The 19,818-nt window shown below is 39.0% G+C and overlaps 1 protein-coding gene across 1 annotated transcript in view; it reads right to left on the minus strand.

Moving 5' to 3' along the window:
• tasora (transcription activation suppressor a) overlaps positions 1-19,818 on the minus strand; it is a 56,278-nt gene that overhangs the window by 14,461 nt on the left and 21,999 nt on the right. The window contains exons 8-15 of the mRNA XM_059944167.1: positions 19,646-19,665; positions 15,944-16,049; positions 11,121-11,224; positions 10,577-10,680; positions 10,258-10,327; positions 10,073-10,144; positions 5,985-6,719; positions 903-1,429 (exon numbers count right to left, since the gene is read on the minus strand). Coding sequence (XP_059800150.1) covers positions 903-1,429; positions 5,985-6,719; positions 10,073-10,144; positions 10,258-10,327; positions 10,577-10,680; positions 11,121-11,224; positions 15,944-16,049; positions 19,646-19,665 — 1,738 coding nt within the window. The remainder of the gene's footprint in view (positions 1-902; positions 1,430-5,984; positions 6,720-10,072; positions 10,145-10,257; positions 10,328-10,576; positions 10,681-11,120; positions 11,225-15,943; positions 16,050-19,645; positions 19,666-19,818) is intronic.

Consider the following 19,818-nt stretch of genomic DNA (forward strand, 5'->3'; position numbering starts at 1 on the left):
ATAATTAGTCCTCTATTTTGTCTCAAGTTGATCAGCATCATCTTCACTTAAGAAATTTTAATGATCCACTCTTCTTAAGTAATCAGTATCATTGTTATTTTTTTGCCTCTTAAAGCTCGTCATCTGCACATGCAAACAAAAAAACTTAAGTACTGCATGCAGGATACAGCATGTGCAGCAAGTTAATGAATATTTTTAATTCCAATGATCAACTTAGTTTTTGCCTCTGTTATATAAGTTCAATCTCACTCTGCATGGTGTCAAGTCATGCAACATGGAAGACTATGAATTATAATTATTCAAAGCAAAGCTGCTGGAGGATGTTAATTTGTACACATTTATATTATCAAAGGCTGGGGGAGGGATTATGCTTTCAAAACAGCCAATTGTGCAAAGGCACTCATCATCTATTTATTAATAACCCAGATGATGATGGGCTATAGAATACAAAACTGCAGGGCAATGCAGAGGTTTAAGGGGACATTAGGCTTGAGAAGAAATGTCTCCAATTAAGACCAGAAATACATACAGCAGAGCTGAATCATGTTCCTCATTAAAGGAATTGATGTTTACTGTTACATAAACATGGTGGGAGATTAGTGAGCTTTACAAAAGTAGGCATGTACACATGCTAGGTACTGATCTTTGCATGAGAGTAGAGATGCAAGTTAAGACATGTAAATGAGATTTCCTTTCAATCTCTCTTTGTCTCAGATAAGGCAAATCTCTTTCAATCTCTCTTACCCCAGATAAGAATGCATACTTGTAAATCTCCCATATTGTCTATTTTATAACTTATGAATCAGAACCATTTATATAATGAAGCTGGTCATTCAGCAATTCATAGAATAATGCTTTTCCCAACAATGGTTAAATGGAAAATCGTGGACAGTAATCCTTACCTCTGGGTACTCTTCCTTTAAACCTAATTGCAATGAATGTTCCATAGAAGGATGATCATTTGCTTTTATTCTGAAATTATCATCATTATTTGGTAAAACAGAGCCACTGTCAACTAATCCAGGACTTTCTTGTTCAAGTCCAGATACAATTTCTTCTTTTGAGTGTTCTTCTTTCGTTGGTTCATTCTGTTGTGTATAAGCATCAATGTTTTGCTGATTCAGTTTTGTTTCCTCATTAATTGAAACATTACTCTGGTCCCAATCATAATCCACAATGCTTTGTTGAAGGTCATCACTGTTTGGGCAGACAGGCATCCCTTTTTCCTGGTTTAATTGAAAGTCTGTTCCAGGATTTGGACAAGTGGGAGATTTAAATACTTCAAGCAGCAAGCCAACAAGTTTCTGAGTATCTGGAGCCAATACTGTGGTTTGATCATGCTGTCTTAAGGAAGTATCACTAAAACCAAGTCCATTTGTCACTTCAGGCACTGGATCAGATAACCTGGATGCATCCTCTTCCAATGACCCTGCAAAGATTATTAATAAAGGAAGGCAGACTGATGATTCTTGGATTTGCTGACACAATCACATTTAATGAACGGAGTAACAACTATGTTTGGTGAATAATAAATCAAACCTTCCACCAGAAGCAGAAATACCTGTTCTAATTTCCAATAAAAACAAAACAGCCTTGTGCAACATTTCCATGGTCTTTCACAGAAAGATTACATTCAATGAAAGTGATCGATTCTCAATGAATACTAGGTTAAACTAGATTTATGCAAAAATCACAAAGTTAATGCCAATTACCATTTAAAATGACAAACACCTGTATTATTTGTCATCTGAAGTGTGTTGAGATATTGAAGGAAAATGGAACTGACAAAGCATTAGCTGCAGATTCACACGGGCAAAACATGCATGACCCTACTCGTACTTCTAAAGTTCATCTTCAGTTTCATTTGCAATTACTTAGACTTTAGCTGATAAGTGGCAATTAACATCTGTAAATTATACCAACTTAAACAGTATCAGCAGAAGATTTGGTTAGAGGCTAGGTACTCAGCTCCGAGTGAACAAACAAATGCATACAGGAGGAAGACTGAAAATTTGGTTGAGTGGTGTAATAGCAACAACCTCTCACTCAATGTCACCCCAAGCCCAAGGAACTGATTGTAGACTTCAGGAGAGGGAAACTAAAAGTTCCCGAGTTAATCCTCATTGAAGGATCAGAGGTGGAGAGGGTCAGTAACTTAAAATTCCTGTGTGTCATTATCTCAGAGGACCTGTCCAGGATCAATCATATAAATACTATTGCGAAGAAAGCATGTCAGTGCCTCCACTTCCTCAGGAGTCTGTGGAGGTTCGGCATGTCATTGAAAACCTTGCCAAACTTCTATAAAGGTGTGCTAACTGGCTGCATTATGGCATGTGTGGGAACACCAATGCCTTTAAGTGGAAAATCCTACAAAAAGTAGTGGATTCAGCCCAGTACATCTACATGAAAAGTTGCTGTAGAAAAGCAGCTTCAATCAAAGATCCTCACCACCCAGGACATGTTCTTTTCTCACTGCTGCCATCAGATAGAAAGTACAGGTGCCTCAGGACTCACACCACCAGGTTCTAGAAAAGTTACTGCCCCCTCGACTATCAGGCTCTTGAACAAAAAGAGGATAGCTACACTCATTTCAGGACTGTTTTATTATTTCATGCTCATTATTTATTGCTATATATTTATATCTGCATTTGCACATTTGTTTACAGTTAACAGTTCCTGATGTAACTTTTCTATAGATTTGTTAAGTATACCCACAGAAAAAGAATTTAAGGGCTGTATGTGGTGATATGTAAGTACTCTGCTAATACATTTTACTTTGAACTTAAGACCTTGAGACTGTGCTTTATCTTAATGCGGGATCTCAACCCAAAATGTTAACTCATCTTTTGCCTCCATAGATGGTACTTTACATGGCCTTCTTCCCACATTGTTTTTAGAATCAGATTCCAGCATCTGCAGTCTCTTTTGTCTCAAGTTAAAAGCTATCCTTTTTAACAACATCCACAATGATAAAACAAAATTTATTCCAGTTTTATCACACCACTGTTTTATCAATCACATAAATTGTAAAAATCCAGCATGAGCATTAATGCTTTCAGGTTAAAAAGTGCAAGCCAGATATAGAACTCCTTCATCCCTTGAATTACAAAATACACTTGAATTTTGCTCATGAAATTTTAAAAAACTAAACAGTATGAAAACATGGAAATACTCACAAGTCAAATACTATTGACAGTAAACAAAAAGAATATTTCAGATGTGACAAAGGGTTATGGACGCTTTCAACAGCATTTCTGTCATTTTTCACTTTGTCCTCTAGACGTGCCCTGGTATGTACATGGACCATCAACGTACAACTACTTAGACCCAAGAACCACTTTATCCTCATCTTGAGAATACATTATTCCACAAAATCCTTAAAGACCATTATTTACATTCCATTCATTAAAAACTTCGGCAAACTGCCATAGATATGTGCTGACCTCATTCAGGGAAAGTAAGGAAGTGACAGAGAAGAGCCATAGGCAAGTAGTCACACGGGGGCCTCGGGAGACAGGTAAGTGGGTAACGGTCAGGTGAGGGAAGGGCAAGAGTCAGATACTAGAGAGTAACCCTGCGGTTGTCCCTCTTAACAATAAGTACTCCTGTCTGAATACTGTTGGGGTGGGGGGGTATGACCTACCTGGGGGAAGCAACAGTGGCCACATCTCTGGCCCTGTGGCTCAGAAGGGTAGGGAAAGGAAGAGGATGGCAGCAGTGATAAGAGACTCTTCAGTTAGGGGGTCAGACAGGCGATTCTGTGGACGCAGGTAAGAAACATGAATGGTAGTTTGCCTCCTGGGTGCCAGGGTCCAGGATGATCACATCCATGATATCCTGAGGTGGGAAGGTATCAACGACATAGATTGGAAGAGAGAGGAGGCCCTGAAAACTACAAGGAGTTAGGAAGGACGTTGAGAAGCAGGGTCTCAAAGATTGTAATCTCTGGATTACTGCCTGTGCCACGTGACAGTGAATATAAGAATAGAGTGAGGTGGAGGATAAACATGTGGCTGAGGGATTGGAGCAAGGGGTAGGTGGTTCAGATTTCTGGATCATTGGGACCTCTTTTGGGGAAGGTGTGACCTGTACAAAAAAAAACAGGTTGCATTTGAATCTGAGGGTGACCAATATCCTGGCAGAGAGGTTTGCTACGGCTATTGGGGAGAGTATAAACTAGAGTTGCTGGGGTTTGGGAACCAAACTGAAGAGACTGAGGAAGGGGCGGTTGGCTCACAAATCGAGAAAGCTTGTAGACAGTGTGAGAGGGATTTAGGCAGGTGATAGAGAAGGGATATACTCAAAGATTGATGGTTTGAGATGTGTCTATTTTAATGCAAGGAGTATCATGAACAAAGTGGATGAGTTTAGATCGTGGATCAGTACTTGGAGCTGTGATGTTGTGGCCATTACAGAGACTTGGATGGCTCAAGGGCAGGAATGGCTACTTGCAGTGCTAGGCTTCAGATGTTTCGGAAAGGACAGGAAGGGAGGCAAGAGAGGTGGGGGTGTAGCACTGCTGATCAGAGATAGTGACACGGCTGCAGAAAAGCAGCAAGTCTACTGAGTCTCTGTGGGTGGAAGTTAGAAACAGGAAAGAGTCAATAACTCTACTGGGTGTTTTTTATAGTAACGGCATCGAGGAGCAGATAAGGAGACAGATTTGGGAGATTTTAATTTCCCCAATATTGATTGGCATCTCCCTAAAGCAAAGGGATTTAGATGGAGTGGAGTTTATTAAGTGTCTTCAGGAATGTTTCCTGACACAATATGCAGATAAGCCTACAAGAGGAGAGGCTGTACTTGATCTGGTAATGGGAAATGGACCTGGTCAGGTCTCTCAGTGAGAGAGCATTTTGGAGATAGTGATCACAATTCTAACTCCTATACGATGGCATTGGAGAGGGATAGGAACAGACAACTTAGGAAAGTGTTTAATTGGAGAAAGAGGAAATATGAAGCTATCAGGGAGGAACTTGAAAGTATAAATTGGGAACAGATGTTCTCAGGGAAACGTACAGCAGAGATGTGGCGTGGTGTTCTGCATAGGTATGTTCCAATGAGATAGGGAAAGGGTGGTGGGGTACAAGAACTATGGTGTACAAGGGCTGTTGAAAATCTAGTCAAAAAGCATATGAAAGAGTCAAAAAAAAATCCAGGTAATGACAGACATCTAAAAAATTATAAGACTAGCAGGAAGGAGCTTAAGAATGAAATTATGAAAGCCAGAAGGGGCTATGAGAAGGCCTTGATGAGCAGGATTAAGGAAAACCCGAAAGCATTCTACAAGTATGTGAAACGCAAGAGAATAAGACGTGAGAGAATAGGACCAATCAAGTTTGACAGTGGAAAAGTATGTATGGAACCGGAGGAGGTAGCAGAGGTACTTAATGAATACTTTGCTTGCTTGGATTGAGAAGCATGCCCTGTGAGAATAGGTTGAGTGAACTTGGCTTCTTCTCCTTGGAGCGACAGAGGATGAGAGGTGACCTGATAGAGGTGTATAAGATGATGAGAGGCACTGATCATGTGGATAGTCAGAGGACTTTCCCCATGGCTGAAATGGCTAACATGAGAGGGCAGTTTTAAGGTGCTTGGAAGTAGGTACAGAAGGGATGTCAGGGGTAAGTTGTCATTTTTTTTTAAAAAACACAGTGGTGAGTGCGTGGATGGGCTCCTGGTGACAATGGTGGAGGTAGCTAAAATAGGGTTTTTTTTAAAAAAAAAAGAGACTCCTGGATAGGTACGTGCAGCTTAGAAAAATAGAAGGCTATGGGTAACCCTAGGTAACTTTTAAAGTATGTACATGTTCGGCACAGCATTGTGGGCCGAAGGGCCTGTATTGTGCTGTAAGTTTTTCTTTGAATATAACCTAAATAGTAACAATGTTCTTGGCCAAAAGCTAAAATAACCATAACCTCAGGCATACCATTTTCAATATACCATAAATTTCATTATATTAATTTACAGTGTCATTGCATTACCTTCAGTAATTTTCATTTGCTTGTGGCTCCCCTCAGAAACAAATTCCAACTTTCTTTTCAGTCCAAGATCATCTTTGTCAGATATACAGTGTGCAAGCTTTTCAATATTCATTGCAGCAGGCTCCCCTGGACCAAGCCTTTTCCTGCTATAAATCAAGTCAATAAGCTCTCGGATTTTATCTGGATCATGATCAGCTATATTATCAGTGGGCAAAAGGACATTACTGTCCACTGCAATGTTTTTCACTTGAGGGTTCCCCAGTTCCTGAGCAATAATCTCTGGTACAGGATCAAATTTCTGCTCCTCTTCAGCACACACAGGAGGATCAAGCATTTCCGTATTAGGATTAGGATATTGGTTTAACATCTCCACAGCTTTAAAAACATCAAACTGATAACGATGAGGGAAAAAAATATAAGAACGCAAGATTCTTGATAAATTTGATCTCTTCTGTTGGAACGAAGGGAATCGTTTCTCCTCATAAGCAGGAATAGTAAATTGAGGAACTTTCCCATTTTCAGCAAAAGCCCCCTTTTGCAGTGAATTTGTCAGGTAATCAGTTATATTATTTTTAAATGCTGCATCTATGGTTGCTTTCTGTAAGCTACAGGGCAGCTCTTTCCGAATTTTATCCAGAGCAAAATGTATTGCAGGTATAATCTTTGACAGCTGGGGTACTGCCTCTGGGTCATTGTGTACAGTTGGAATACACTTAGTATTTCCCTTAATGCTTCCTACAAAAGAACACAAACAACCACAAGCTTAGTAAACCAGGCATAGACTTAGTTGTTAAAATACAAGTCAGACACTGAGAAAACTAATTTATGAACAAATGCCTTTGAGAATGAGTTATGGTATTTGTTTGTAAATTGTTACAGTACTTTAAAAAAATACAAAACACAACAAATACTCAAATCCTACTGAGAGACGGAATATTCTCAGTACTACAATCAAGCCTTGAAATAAAAATAAGAAATGCTAAAAATACTCAGCATACCAGGTAGTGGAAAGAGGGGGAAAAAAAGGAACATTTCAGGTTATATTCAAGACAAAAATCCAATAGGTTTTAAGTTGCAGAAATGGCATAAAAGCTTGAGGGAATCAATTGTTTCCACCCTACCACAGGTGTCTCCAGACAGAATAAAAGGCAGTGGTGGTGCTGTCTCAGTGAGTGACAAAAGCTTGTTATTCAAGCTTATTTGTCTGAATATGTAAAGAGAATGAAAGAAGAGGACGGAACCAAAAAAACACCAGTAATGTGAGATATAAAACAATGCTCTATCCCCTTTCTCAACCTCTCGGTCTCTCATCTCAAGATATCTACTGATATCTTTCATAAACCCACCGATTTTCACAGCTATCTGTACAATACCTCTTCCCACCCTGTACCCTGTAAAAAAAAGTCATTCACTTCTCTCAGTTCCTTTGCTTCCGCCGCATCTGCTCTCAGGATGAGGTTCATCATTCCAGAACAACTGAGATGTCCCCCTTCAAATAAAGGGTCTTCACTTCCTCCATTAATGCTGCCCTCACCCAGATCTCTTCAATTTTGCACACATCTGCCCTCACCCCATCCTTCTGCCATCACACCAGGGATAGGGTTCCACTTGTTCTCACCTACTACTCCACTAGTACATAATTCTCCACATCTTCCACCATCTCCCAACAGGATCCCACCAAGCACATTCCCCCCCCCACCCCCCTTCCATAGGGATCACTTCCTACGCAACTCGTTCACTCATCCCTCTGCACTGATTTCATACCCGTTACCTATGCTTGCAAGTGGAACAATTGCCACACTAGCCCCTACACCACTTCCCTCACTACAAATTGGTCCTCAAACTGTCCTTCCAGGTGAGGTGACACTTCACCTACAAATGTGTTGGGGTCATCTACTGTATCCAATGCTCCTGGTGTGGCCTCCAGTGAGACCAAATGCAAATTGGGAGACTGCTTCCGCAAGAACCTTCATTACCTTCTGCCACACAAACTGAGATTTCCCAGTGGCCAACCATTTTAATTCCACTTCCCATGCTGACATGCCAGCCCGTGGCCTCTTCTACTGTCGCAATGAGGCCACACTCAGGGGTTGGAACACCTTATATTCCAACTGGGTCGCCTCCAACCTGATGGAACCTGATCAATTTCTTGAGCTTCTGGTAATTACTCCCTTCCCCCCACCACCATTCCCCATTCCTCTTGCCCTCTCTCACCTCTTCTCCTTACCTGCCCATTACTTCTCTGGTACTCTTCCCCCTCCTTTCTTCTGTTCTCTATCAGATACCCCCTTCTCCAGCCCTTGATCTCTTTCACCAATCAACTTCCCAGCTCTTCACCACCCCTCTCCATTTTGCCTATCACCTACCACCTCCCCTCCCCTCACTTTCGTACTCTGACTCCTTCCCTTTCCTCTCCAGACTTGATGAAGGATCTCAGCTCAAAACATTGACTGATTACCCTTTGCCATTGATGCTGCCTGGCCTGCCAAGTTCCTCCACAATTTTGCATGTGCTGCATTGGATTTCCAGCATCTGCAGATTTTTTCATGTTTATAACACAATGCAGTTGCTAGAAATGTGATTTAAAAAATGCTGAAAATATTCACCAGATCAGGCAGCATTTATTCAGAGAAAATAACAGAACTGAAGTATTATTTTGACAAATATTCAAAAGAACTGAATGTGTGCGTGTGGCTTCAGAAGATATGCTAGCTTGGAAACAGAGTAATAATGTGAAACTGTTCAATTCAATGTTGAGTGTCTACTCGGAGCAAATGTCAAGCTTTGTCAGTGTAGGAGTCAAACAAAGGTTAAAATTGGAGCAGGGAAAAGAATTAAAGCAAAAAAGTCAACTAGATTATTTCAGTCATCTTTAGATGTTCTGAAAAGCAGCTATGCACTTGCCAACACAGAACATTACAGTCCCCAGGACAAGACAATTTCAGTTAAGTAGCTTTTTTCAATTTTTATCAGAACTCACCAGTTTTGTTGAATGATCTAACTCTACATTAACTCAGTTATCCTCTCCCCACTGAGCTGCCTGATCAGATGAGGTTTTCCAGCATTCTTGGTCAGGTTTCTGGCATTGGCAGTGTTTTTGTATGTCACAGCCCCAGCACCTTTCGTCTGTTTTCATTCATCTTCCAGGCAGAAGCTTCAACAAACTTTCCTCACCCTTTTTCAGCAGGTACCCCAACCAATTTTATTATTTACTTTCTCTGGTAACCAGTCTAGCCTTTCTCTTCCTCTGCAATTTAAGATGTATTTCACTCACATGTTTCATAGTTTTGATTAACCTGAAACATTAACTCTCATTTCTCTCGAGATGTTCCACATCCTGCAAGGTACTTGCAGCATTTTCTATTTTTATTTCATACTTCCAGTATCTGTAGTCATTTTGATTCTAGATTAAGATTGAAATATTTCTTCTCATTCATTGTTAAATGGAATTAATTAAAACAAGAGCACTTCAAGGATCTGAGTACTAATTATTACAAAAACTATTTCCACTTCTTGCCCAAAATGGGCAAATTTGCCATTTTTAGATCATCCAGCTACTCTGTAACAAGATGGTGAAAGTCAAATCAAGTTTATTGCCACATGTATACCGTCAAACAAGACATTTCTCCAAACCAGGGTACAAAGCACTCTAATATACATAACACATAATACCTTAAGGGTAAAATCTACAGATGGATTACACATAAATAAACTGAAGTGCATAAATTAATTAAGGAACAGAATGAATTGAAAAAATTAATGTAAAGACAAATATTTTCTACAGTGTTAATTAAATGCCACAACGATTTATAAGCATCTCTTGCACTTGAAGAAGAATAGCCCTTAACTCGGCAGTGGAGTTATCGGGGCACTGTCATGACGGTGTTTCCATAGCAAGCTATTCTTGTTTTTACGAGGCCGAGTTGCTAGTGTAACGCTCAACCTGACTTGGATTCGAACTCTGGAACCTTCGCTCAAGTCCGGCGCTGATATTATTGCACCACCAAGGGGGACATCTCTTGCACTTACTGAGACTTATTTTCAGCAAATTACTTCTGGACTTATTTGAATTTAATGATTCAACTTACCGACACCACTCATTCGCGACTCTGGAAATAAAAATAGTGCTTGAAGACACTTGGGCTTCAAGTTTTGAGGTCCTGTTTTAAACAAAAATACATTCAAAATAGGAGTTATGAGTATACTAAAATTCTAAGTTTCCTAAATGCAAAAACTATAACATCGTTCCATATAATACTGAGCAATTGCTTACCATTATCCGCCATCTCTGAGGGAGAAAATAAAATCAGAAATCCACGATCATCCAAGGGTTTTATAAAAACCTATGGTTAAAGACAGTAAGTCTTAAATGATCACAAAAATACAAATAGGATATGGAAAATAACATTGACACAATAGTGACAGTGACAGCCTCAACATAAAGCTCAACACCAGAATACAAAATTTTCTTAGCTATAATACCAAAAAGCAGTCATGGTTGAAATTAATCATCTAATTAAAATGAGCTTAGTCAAATTATTTTAACTATGTGTTTTCAATATATTATACATTCACTGAATGGATTAACTCACTAGTTTATCCTCTTCCAGTTTATTAAGCAGAGCCTCCAAATTCCTTCCCGTTTTGCTTTGTTCCACAAGGTCATATAAGCTATAATACATTCCATTCTTCAGTACTGGGGAAAAAGTACATTGATGCTGACCATTATTTAACAGTATCTGGTAGCTTGATATTTTAAGATATAAGCAAGCAAAGAAGCTCATTTCTAGCTGTAAAAAAAATTTACAATTATTGTCAAAGGAAACAAGTAATTACCAAAAAGAGGTGATAAAGAAAAAGCATACATAAAGGCAATTTGGCAGATTTTCTACTCTGGTCACAAAAATTAGATAACAGATGGAAATGAACTAATTCAAGGGGCATAGTAAAAACCAGACATTAACTAAGTGTTTCCTCACTCTCCAATTACATAAAATCACAGATTTGGGGATGTCTAGCTGAATCACAGCCAAATTGCTAATATTAAGTAATTTACTTAAATGACAGTTGTCTTCAAAGGGCAAGAGGGAGAACTCTGATCCAAAAGGTTCACCACAAATTCAACCAAGTTCTTACCTTCTCGAATCCCAGAGAAAGTTGCTTTTTGGAATACGGTCACTGGAATTTTATTTTTCAAGCAATCAACACTCATAATCATATTGATGTCAAGTTTCTCAGGCCTAAAGGGTAAAGGGTTGATTAAATAAGATCTGCAAATTCAACCAAAGACAGACATGCATTCCAATTAAACATCTGAGACCAAAAGATATTTAACCATACATTAATAACAATGAACTATAATACTACATTCAGCACTGTAGTTCATTGATGACACAATTCTCCAGTAATTCTCCAGATGATCACACTACTATTAAAATAACTAAGGTCAACAATACGATCAATCCTATGGCAGCTAGCTTTCCCTTACTGAAATTCTTTAGAGAATCTGTTCTGCTTTTATTGAGAGAACTTTCTATAACTTCCATCAAAGGGCACATTGCATTTCCTTTAACTATAGTTTTCTTTGAAAGAGATGACTGAAGTAGTGTAACTACTTGCTGTGATCCCAGTCAAATATCCCAGCTCGCCACCAATTCATTGAAAAGAAAATTGTTCCAAGACTTAAATATCAAGCCAAGAATACTTTGGGAAAGTACAAGGTGCAATCAAACATGTAAATATTCAATTAGATTAGAGTCAGCTTCAACAATTTTTTAATTGATTGATTGGCTTATTGGAATCAAAGATGGGCAGAACACTATTTAAATGATAAGACCCCTCTAGAAAGTTTGAATACAACGTGGACACATCTTTCCTGCATTCAATGCAATGTGGACTAAAAATGAGAAATGAAACAGGTCTGTAAGTAAACTGGGAAGCCTCCAGTTGAGAATAGTTTAAATATTTATTATAAACTTATGACTACACTTTTTGTCACTTGTAACAATTGAATGGCGACTTGTAAAAAGATAATATTCTTAAATATTAATTGCAAAGGAGTCATGGCCGAGGAGCAAGGTTACAAAACAAAGGACACACAATTTGATTCTATAAAAGACAAACAGCACTCCAGAGCTATGGATGCAGCCTTCACCTGAATTCAGTAAAATTCCAGAAAATGTAAGAGTTTGTGCTTCAGGCAGACCACCTCCAAGGGGCAATCAAATTCCATCTTTGCGAAGGTTAACAAACTTATCAGTACCAGGGAATCCATACGACTTAAGAGTCACAAGTATATTTTGCACTGCTCAAAGAAATGGTGGGTGTTGTTAGTAGGAGTATTAAGTAGGTGGCTTCTTTACAATTGGCAACATAGATTACTGCATTTGTGTAATTTTGTGATAACAACCTTATTCCATGAATTCTGCGAAAGAACAATAAAGCATCTCCAGGAGGAATTAGAGTAAAGATTAGAGACTCATCTTTGAGAAGCTGTAGCCAAGGATGAGTGTATGACTTTTAACTCTTCTTGAGAGGGAAATATTAAACATTCAAAGCACATACACTCAGTGGCCACTTTATTATATACAGATGCAAATATCCAATCAGCCAATCATGTGGCAATAACTCAATTCATCAAAGTATGCAGACATAGTCAAGAGGTTTAGTTGGTGTGCAGACCAAACAACAGAATGGGGAAGAAATGTGATCTAAATGACCTTGACTGTGGAATGATTGTTGGTGCCAGATAAGGTGGTTCTAGTGTCTCAGAAACTGCCGATATTCTGGGATTTTTGTGCTCAACAGTTTCTATACAAGTTTACAGAGGATGGTGCAAAAAATTAATATCCAGTGAGTGGCTGTTCTGTGGGTAAAAATTCCTCGTTAATGAGAAAAGGCAGAGGAGAATGGACCAAGCTGGCAGGAAGGTGACAGTAATTTAAATAACCACAAATTACAACAGTGTTGTGCAGAAGAGCTTCTCTGAACACATCTTGAACCTTGAAGTGTATGGGCTACAGCAGCAGAAGACATCAGGTTCCACTCTGAACCCAATGAAGTGGCCACTGAGTGTATACACTCTGAGAACATAAAGCTGCAGGAAACCAGTTCCTAAATGCAACTTCCACCTGGACAGAAAGGATATTTCATTTACACTTTACTCTGCTTAAATAGCATAGCGGATCAGGTTTATCTCAATTTAAATCCAAGCACGGTTACCAAAATGAGTAAATGCAAGACCATTTTAATTCAGGTATGAGGGGTTTAGTTGACAGTGACCCAGCAAGACTTCTGACAAGTGCACAATGTATAATAGAGCAGAAAAATAAGCTGAATATAATTAAAATCTTATTTTTTAAATGATTAAAGAGAACGCAAGAACAGATCGATAGCCATTAATAAAAGGGAATTAATTTCCGTGTCTACCAACAAAACAGTTGAAGTCAAAAGAGTACACATATGTGGGTAAAAATGCTGAGACATGCAGAAAACGCCAAAAAAAATGGTTGGCATATTTAGCAAAAGCAAATTCTTAATTACAATCGGCCCTCCTTATCTGCGAATTCCTCATCCATGAATTCAACCAACTGCGAATCGCGAAAACCCGGAAGTGCTCTTCCAGCACTTGCTGTTCGAACATGAACAGACTTTTTTTCTTGTCATTATTCCCTAAACAATGCAGTATAACAACCATTTTACATAGCATTTACATTGTATTAGGTATTATAAGTAATCTAGAGATGATTTAAAGTGTATGGGAGGATGTGCGTGGGTTATCGTGGATCGGGATCGAAAAATATCGGAAGTTCTCTTACTAAGTAAGTCAGAACAAGTACATCCGGTATTATTTAGCGTCAGTTAGTCAAATGTTTGCATTCGTATATAGTATATATTTTACCTTTCTGTGCATATAAAACACTTAGGAACGTATGTTTCAGTGCTGGGCTCGGGAAGTTCCAGAGTTCGACCTAGTGACAGATCGCTATTGAGGGCGCTCTCCATCGTGCCGGGTTGATATGGAGGATCAAAAACCCAAAAATTAAACCACTGCGTTGTTTAGTAATAATTGTAGCTTTCATCAAGGAACAGCCTTTCTCACTGCATCCTTTAAAATTGTTCCAATCATTGACCAACGTAGCCTAACACATTTCCAATGATCGATGGCGTTTCACCTCTTTCTAATCGGTTTATTATTTCCGCTTTATTTTCAATCGTTATCGTGATTATTTTTGTGAACAGAAACACTGTGGATTCAGATCTCTACCGCTGGGTCCTAATGTCCACCGCACTGAGACAGGTTAAATAAGGTCTTGGGTTCCGCTGGGTCCTAAGGTCCACCACACTGAGACTGGTTGAATAAGGGACTTCAGCATCCGCAAATTTTGGTAAACGCAATGGGTCCCAAAACCAATCCCTCGCGGATAAGGAGACCCGACTGTACACCCTGTTTCACTGAGGATTTACCAGTCTTAACACAAACAAGAGAAAATCAACAGACGCTGGAAATCCAAACAACACGTACAGAATGCTGAAGGAACTCAGAAGGCCAGGCAGCATCTATGGAAAAAAGTACAGTCAATGTTTTGGGCCAAGACACTTTGCCAAAATAATACCTGGAATGAATTCAAAGGTTAAATTAGGGTAGATCTCGCCTCAGGTTGTATCCCTGAAACTTAAAGTCAATGAAAGAATAACTTCCATTTGTAAGGGAGTCTTGGATTGGTAAGCAAATTATAAAGTTGGAGCTAGATTCACTCAATGTTGATTCAGGCAAGTCAAGAAATGCTTTTTATATACACAGCATGGTCAATAACAGATGATAAATCAACTGTAACATTTAAATGTGATAAAATACATTTCTTTCTAATCTTTGATCCAAGGATGGAAGGTACAAAATTTGGGCCACAATCTTCCAGCCTGCGTCATATCCACACCAGGACACCAAATTCCAAAACATTTGGAGCAATAAGCTGATCAACACCTTCATCCACTAACTCACCCTACCACCATTACTTTATTATTTCCTGCCAGTCATCTAATGTACAGGCACTCTTGTATCCAGCATCTTATGTACATGCAACCAATTTTTGTACAATTAGCTATTGTGCATACAGTATTCATATTTATCATGTTTTATTGTATTCTTTATCTTGGTGGGGGTTTTTGTGCTCCATCAGATCCAGAGTAACAATTGTGTTTTACATGTGTATACTAGAAATTACATTACATAATCTTGAATCTTACTAAAGATGTCTGACTGATACTTGAGCATTTCATGCAGTACTTAATTTTACTCTTAATGGCTGGAAGGAGATATATACACAGAAACCAAAATTACATACCCTGCACAACAGTATGATCAGGTATAATTTCAGATTGGTTTATTTATTTATGTAAAGAGCTGTAACATGGAACAGATCCTTCCAGCCTACCAAGCTACCCGCAGCGCCCGATTTAACCCTAGTCTAAGCACAGGACAATTTACAATGGACAAATAAGCTACTGACAAGTACATCTTTGGACTGTGGGAGGAAATCAGAGCACTCAAAGGAAACCCACGTGCACATGGAAGGAATGTACAATCTTTCTTATAGGAGGCACTGGAATTGAACTCCAATGCACCGAGCTATAATAGCTGCACGCTAAATGCTACGTTACTATGGCGCTCCAAATGCTACCGAGATATACTATGTCAAATTATTGAACATTTGACAACTATAGCATCAAATTTTCCACTCCGAATTCAAACATTAGGATACATTTTAGCCTTCACCCATTTTAAAAAATTGCTTTTCACTATTTGAAAGATTCAGAAAAGTACAATTTGAAGTGTCATCATATTCCAGCAACAGAACATTGATAGTCTTCACTATGCCACAGTCATTCTCAACACAAATTTGCACAATTTTCCCCTGTTCACCAATCAAGCCATAAAGCATAGAGAAATAAGTACTTACAATTTGAATGGCTGAAACGGTTGGGTAGCTGACTGTAAAGAACCGAAGCACAGAAGCCTCCCTTTGTTCATAAGTTGTCCTTTCCAGATTGTGTAGTAAGACTTTTCTAAAGAGAAACAATTTTTAATTCAAATGCTCAAGTAGAAAATTAAAATTAAATAGATGATATACCTGTAGTTTTGTTCATCACCATGTAAGTGAGACAATGTAATTGTTCTGAATAATTGGTAACCCACATATCCGGAGTTAACAGTATCCCCAGATCACAATGATAGCAAAGTCCAGAAGAAATGCCAGCAACCAGAGTTCAATTCCACCACTGTCAGTAAGGAACTTCTACGTACCCCACCCCCCCCCATCACCATGTGGGTTTCATCTGGGTGATCCAGTTCCCTCCCACATTCCAAAGTTGGTGCTAGAAGCATGTTGACACACACGGGCTACCCCCAGCACATCCTCAGAATGTGCTGGTCTTTGACACAAAGGACAAATTTCATTGTATTTTCAATGTACTTGTGATAAATAAAGTTAACCTAATCTAAATGCCCAAAGATTGGTTACAAATAGACTGCCCATGAGCTTAATCTATCAAACTACATATTTAGAGATGCACATATCTGAGAGCAGAGACCCTTTCTTGGCTATTTATGTTACTATGAAAATGTCAAAAACCAGATTATAAAATTAGTATCTCATCCTAAATAATGAAGTACATACACTAAGCAAATTGATTTTAGTAGTTCAAAACTAAAATATGGAAAATAGGTCTAGAATGAACATACCAGGAAAAAATTGAAAATATTGATGATTGTTTATCTATAAATCACAAATTAGATACACAAAACATAGTGGATTCTGGTCAATTTAGCAATCAGTTAACCAGGGCAGCCACTTATTTAGGACAATATTTAAAGAACAAAAATTAATTGAGAAAATATCCAGGAATCCCTTCGTTTATTTGGGACACTATACCACCTAATTATGGCAGGAAACTGTTGCGAGTTTCTAACTAGTATCAGTCATGAGCACTTGTGTGGCTACTACATGCTTACAGCGATCAGTTTTCAAAATAATGTCAGCTATGTGTATTTATGTTCAAAAGGCAGTGATTTTTGTCACTGATAGTTGGTGAGAAGTAAGCAGTAAGCCAATATAGGGCTGCTTTGTTCTCTGCAGTTTCAAGCATTCAGGCTTAGAGATGACAGAACGGCTGGGAGCAAAAATGACAATTTCACTATTTCAGCAAATTGGGAACTACGAAGAACTTGAAGGTATCGACAATCATCTTGAACACTACAATCCAAATGAGGATCTGGAGCGTGCAAATGTTGAAAGCATTGTATGAAGCCAGTCCGTTATCTGCACTGGATACCTATCCTGTTTTTCGCTGTTCACAATCAATCAAAAGAACAAGGTAGCGTACACCATGGATGAATTCCTCTGTCGATGACAATTAAAATTACAGTTTTACAGTATACAAAACAGTACAAAAGTCCCGGCACGGACTAGGAGGGCCGAGATGGCCTGTTTCCGTGCTGTGATTGTTATATGGTTATAGTAGTATTAGTGTTCTAGTTTGTTCTGTATTTCATTCAAATACATGGTTTGTTAGACAATTAAATGCTGGTGATGTCTTTTTTTTTTAAATGTTTTAAACTATTTCCATGAAACTTCAGCTAATTGGGGCAGCTGCTTAGTTGGACCAAAATGTTCTGGTTCCAATGTGTTCCAATTAACCAGAATCCACTGTATAATTAAAATGAACACCAGAGTTTTTAACATGCTCTAACAACTGAGATCCAAAACTTAAAAATGCATGTAATGTTCATTAAAAGTTTGTGTTTATTTCTGAATTTCAACCAACATTCTCTTCCCAGCAAACACGAGGAAATCTGCAGATGCTGGAAATTCAAACAACAACACACACAAAATGCTGGTGGAACACAGCAGGCCAGGCAGCATAATTCATAATAACGTATAATTCTCCATAACTTACGCCACCTCCAACGGGATCTCACTACCAAGCACATCTTTCCTTCCCCCACTCTTTCTGCTTTCCGCAGGGATCGCTCCTTACACGACTCCCTTGTCCACTCGTTCCCCATCCCTTCCCACCGATCTCCCTCCTGACACTTATCCTTGTAAGTGGAACAAGTGCTACACCTGCCCTTACATTTCCTCCCTCACCACCATTCAGCGCCCCAGACAGTCCTTCCAGGTGAGGTGACACTTCACCTGTGAGTCGGCTGGTGTGGTATACTGCGTCCGGTGCTCCCAGTGTGGCCTTTTATATATTGGTGAGACCCGACGCAGACTGGGAGACCGTTTTGCTGAACACCTATGCTCGGTCCGCCAGAAAAAGCAGTATCTCCCAGTGGCCACACATTTTAATTCCACATCCCATTCCCATTCTGATATGTCTATCCATGGCCTCCTCTACTGTTAAAATGAATCCAAACTCAGGTTGGAGGAACAACACCTTATATACCGGCTGGGTAGCCTCCAACCTGATGGCATGAACATTGACTTCTCTAACTTCCGTTAATGCCCCTCCTCCCCTTCTTACCCCATCCCTGACATATTTAGTTGTTTGCCTGTTTTCCATCTCCCTCTGGTGCTTCCCCCCCCCCTTTCTCCCGAGGCCTCCCGTCCCATGATCCTTTCCCTTCTCCAGCTCGGTATCACTTTCACCAATCACCTTTCCAGATCTTAGCTTCATCCCACCCCCTCTGGTCTTCTCCTATCATTTTGCATTTCCCCCTACCCCCACTACTTTCAAATCTCTTTCTCGCTTTCCTTTCGGTTAGTCCTGACAAAGGGTCTCGGCCCGAAACGTCGACAGTACTTCTCCTATAGATGCTGCCTGGCCTGCTGTGTTCCACCAGCATTTTGTGTATGTTGTTGTTCCTCTTCCCAGAATCTATTTCAATGGAATAGAAGTTTTGAATTGCTTATCAGAGTAAACCTGCTGAGTTTTAATCTCGTAGCCCAGGTGGACTATGACAAAACAAGTTAGATTTTCAAACTAGAGTTCAGAAAAGGTCAAAACTTAGAGCACAAGGAACTTAAGATGCTATTAAAATGAAGATTTAAAAAACAAATTAATTTTATATTGTGCTCCTTTCTTTCACTTTGTACACATTGGATGGTTAGAATCAGAAATAAATTTATCAATTACATCAGGGCTGATGCAATCAATTGCTTTCTTAACAAATTTGGCATGACCCTTATGGTATCACTGTATGCTGCTATACATACAATTACTAAAAGCCAGGACGAAAGCGATACAACATTTCAGAAATGAAAGATCCTTTTTTGCACATTTCTGAAGCTTTCTTTGGGCAGCAGAGAATATTTTAATGATTTATTAGATTTCTGTAGTTTTCATCAAGGATCTCGCCTTGGTATCAGTCAATAACAGAAAAAGAACACATTACTGTGGTACTACAGCTTTACAGATGTTTTCTACTGAAAATTCAAGTACATGTCAAAATCCAGGAAATAATCAAATATCAAAAGCAAGCCAGGAAGTCTCTGGAAAGGAATAGTTAACATTTTAGGATGACAGCACTGCAAAAATCACATACAACTTGCCTGAAATGCTAATATATTTCCTCTTTACACAAAGCTGTCTAATGATTACTTTGATAGATTGCTGGTTATATTTACAATATTTTGCTTTCGTAATGAGAAGGAACATACCTGAACAATTCTTTTCTGAGCTGCAAGGGAAAAAATGTACATTATTAGATATAAACAACAAAGTCTCACAAAAAGCAAAATTCAAACAGAGCACACAAACTGTGTTGACAACTTCACCGATAATCCAATAAACAAAGAATTTCAACATATCCCTTTGAACCCACATAAAATTC

Source organism: Hypanus sabinus, chromosome 19 (assembly GCF_030144855.1).
Source record: "Hypanus sabinus isolate sHypSab1 chromosome 19, sHypSab1.hap1, whole genome shotgun sequence".
Classification (NCBI taxonomy): Eukaryota; Metazoa; Chordata; class Chondrichthyes; order Myliobatiformes; family Dasyatidae; genus Hypanus; species Hypanus sabinus.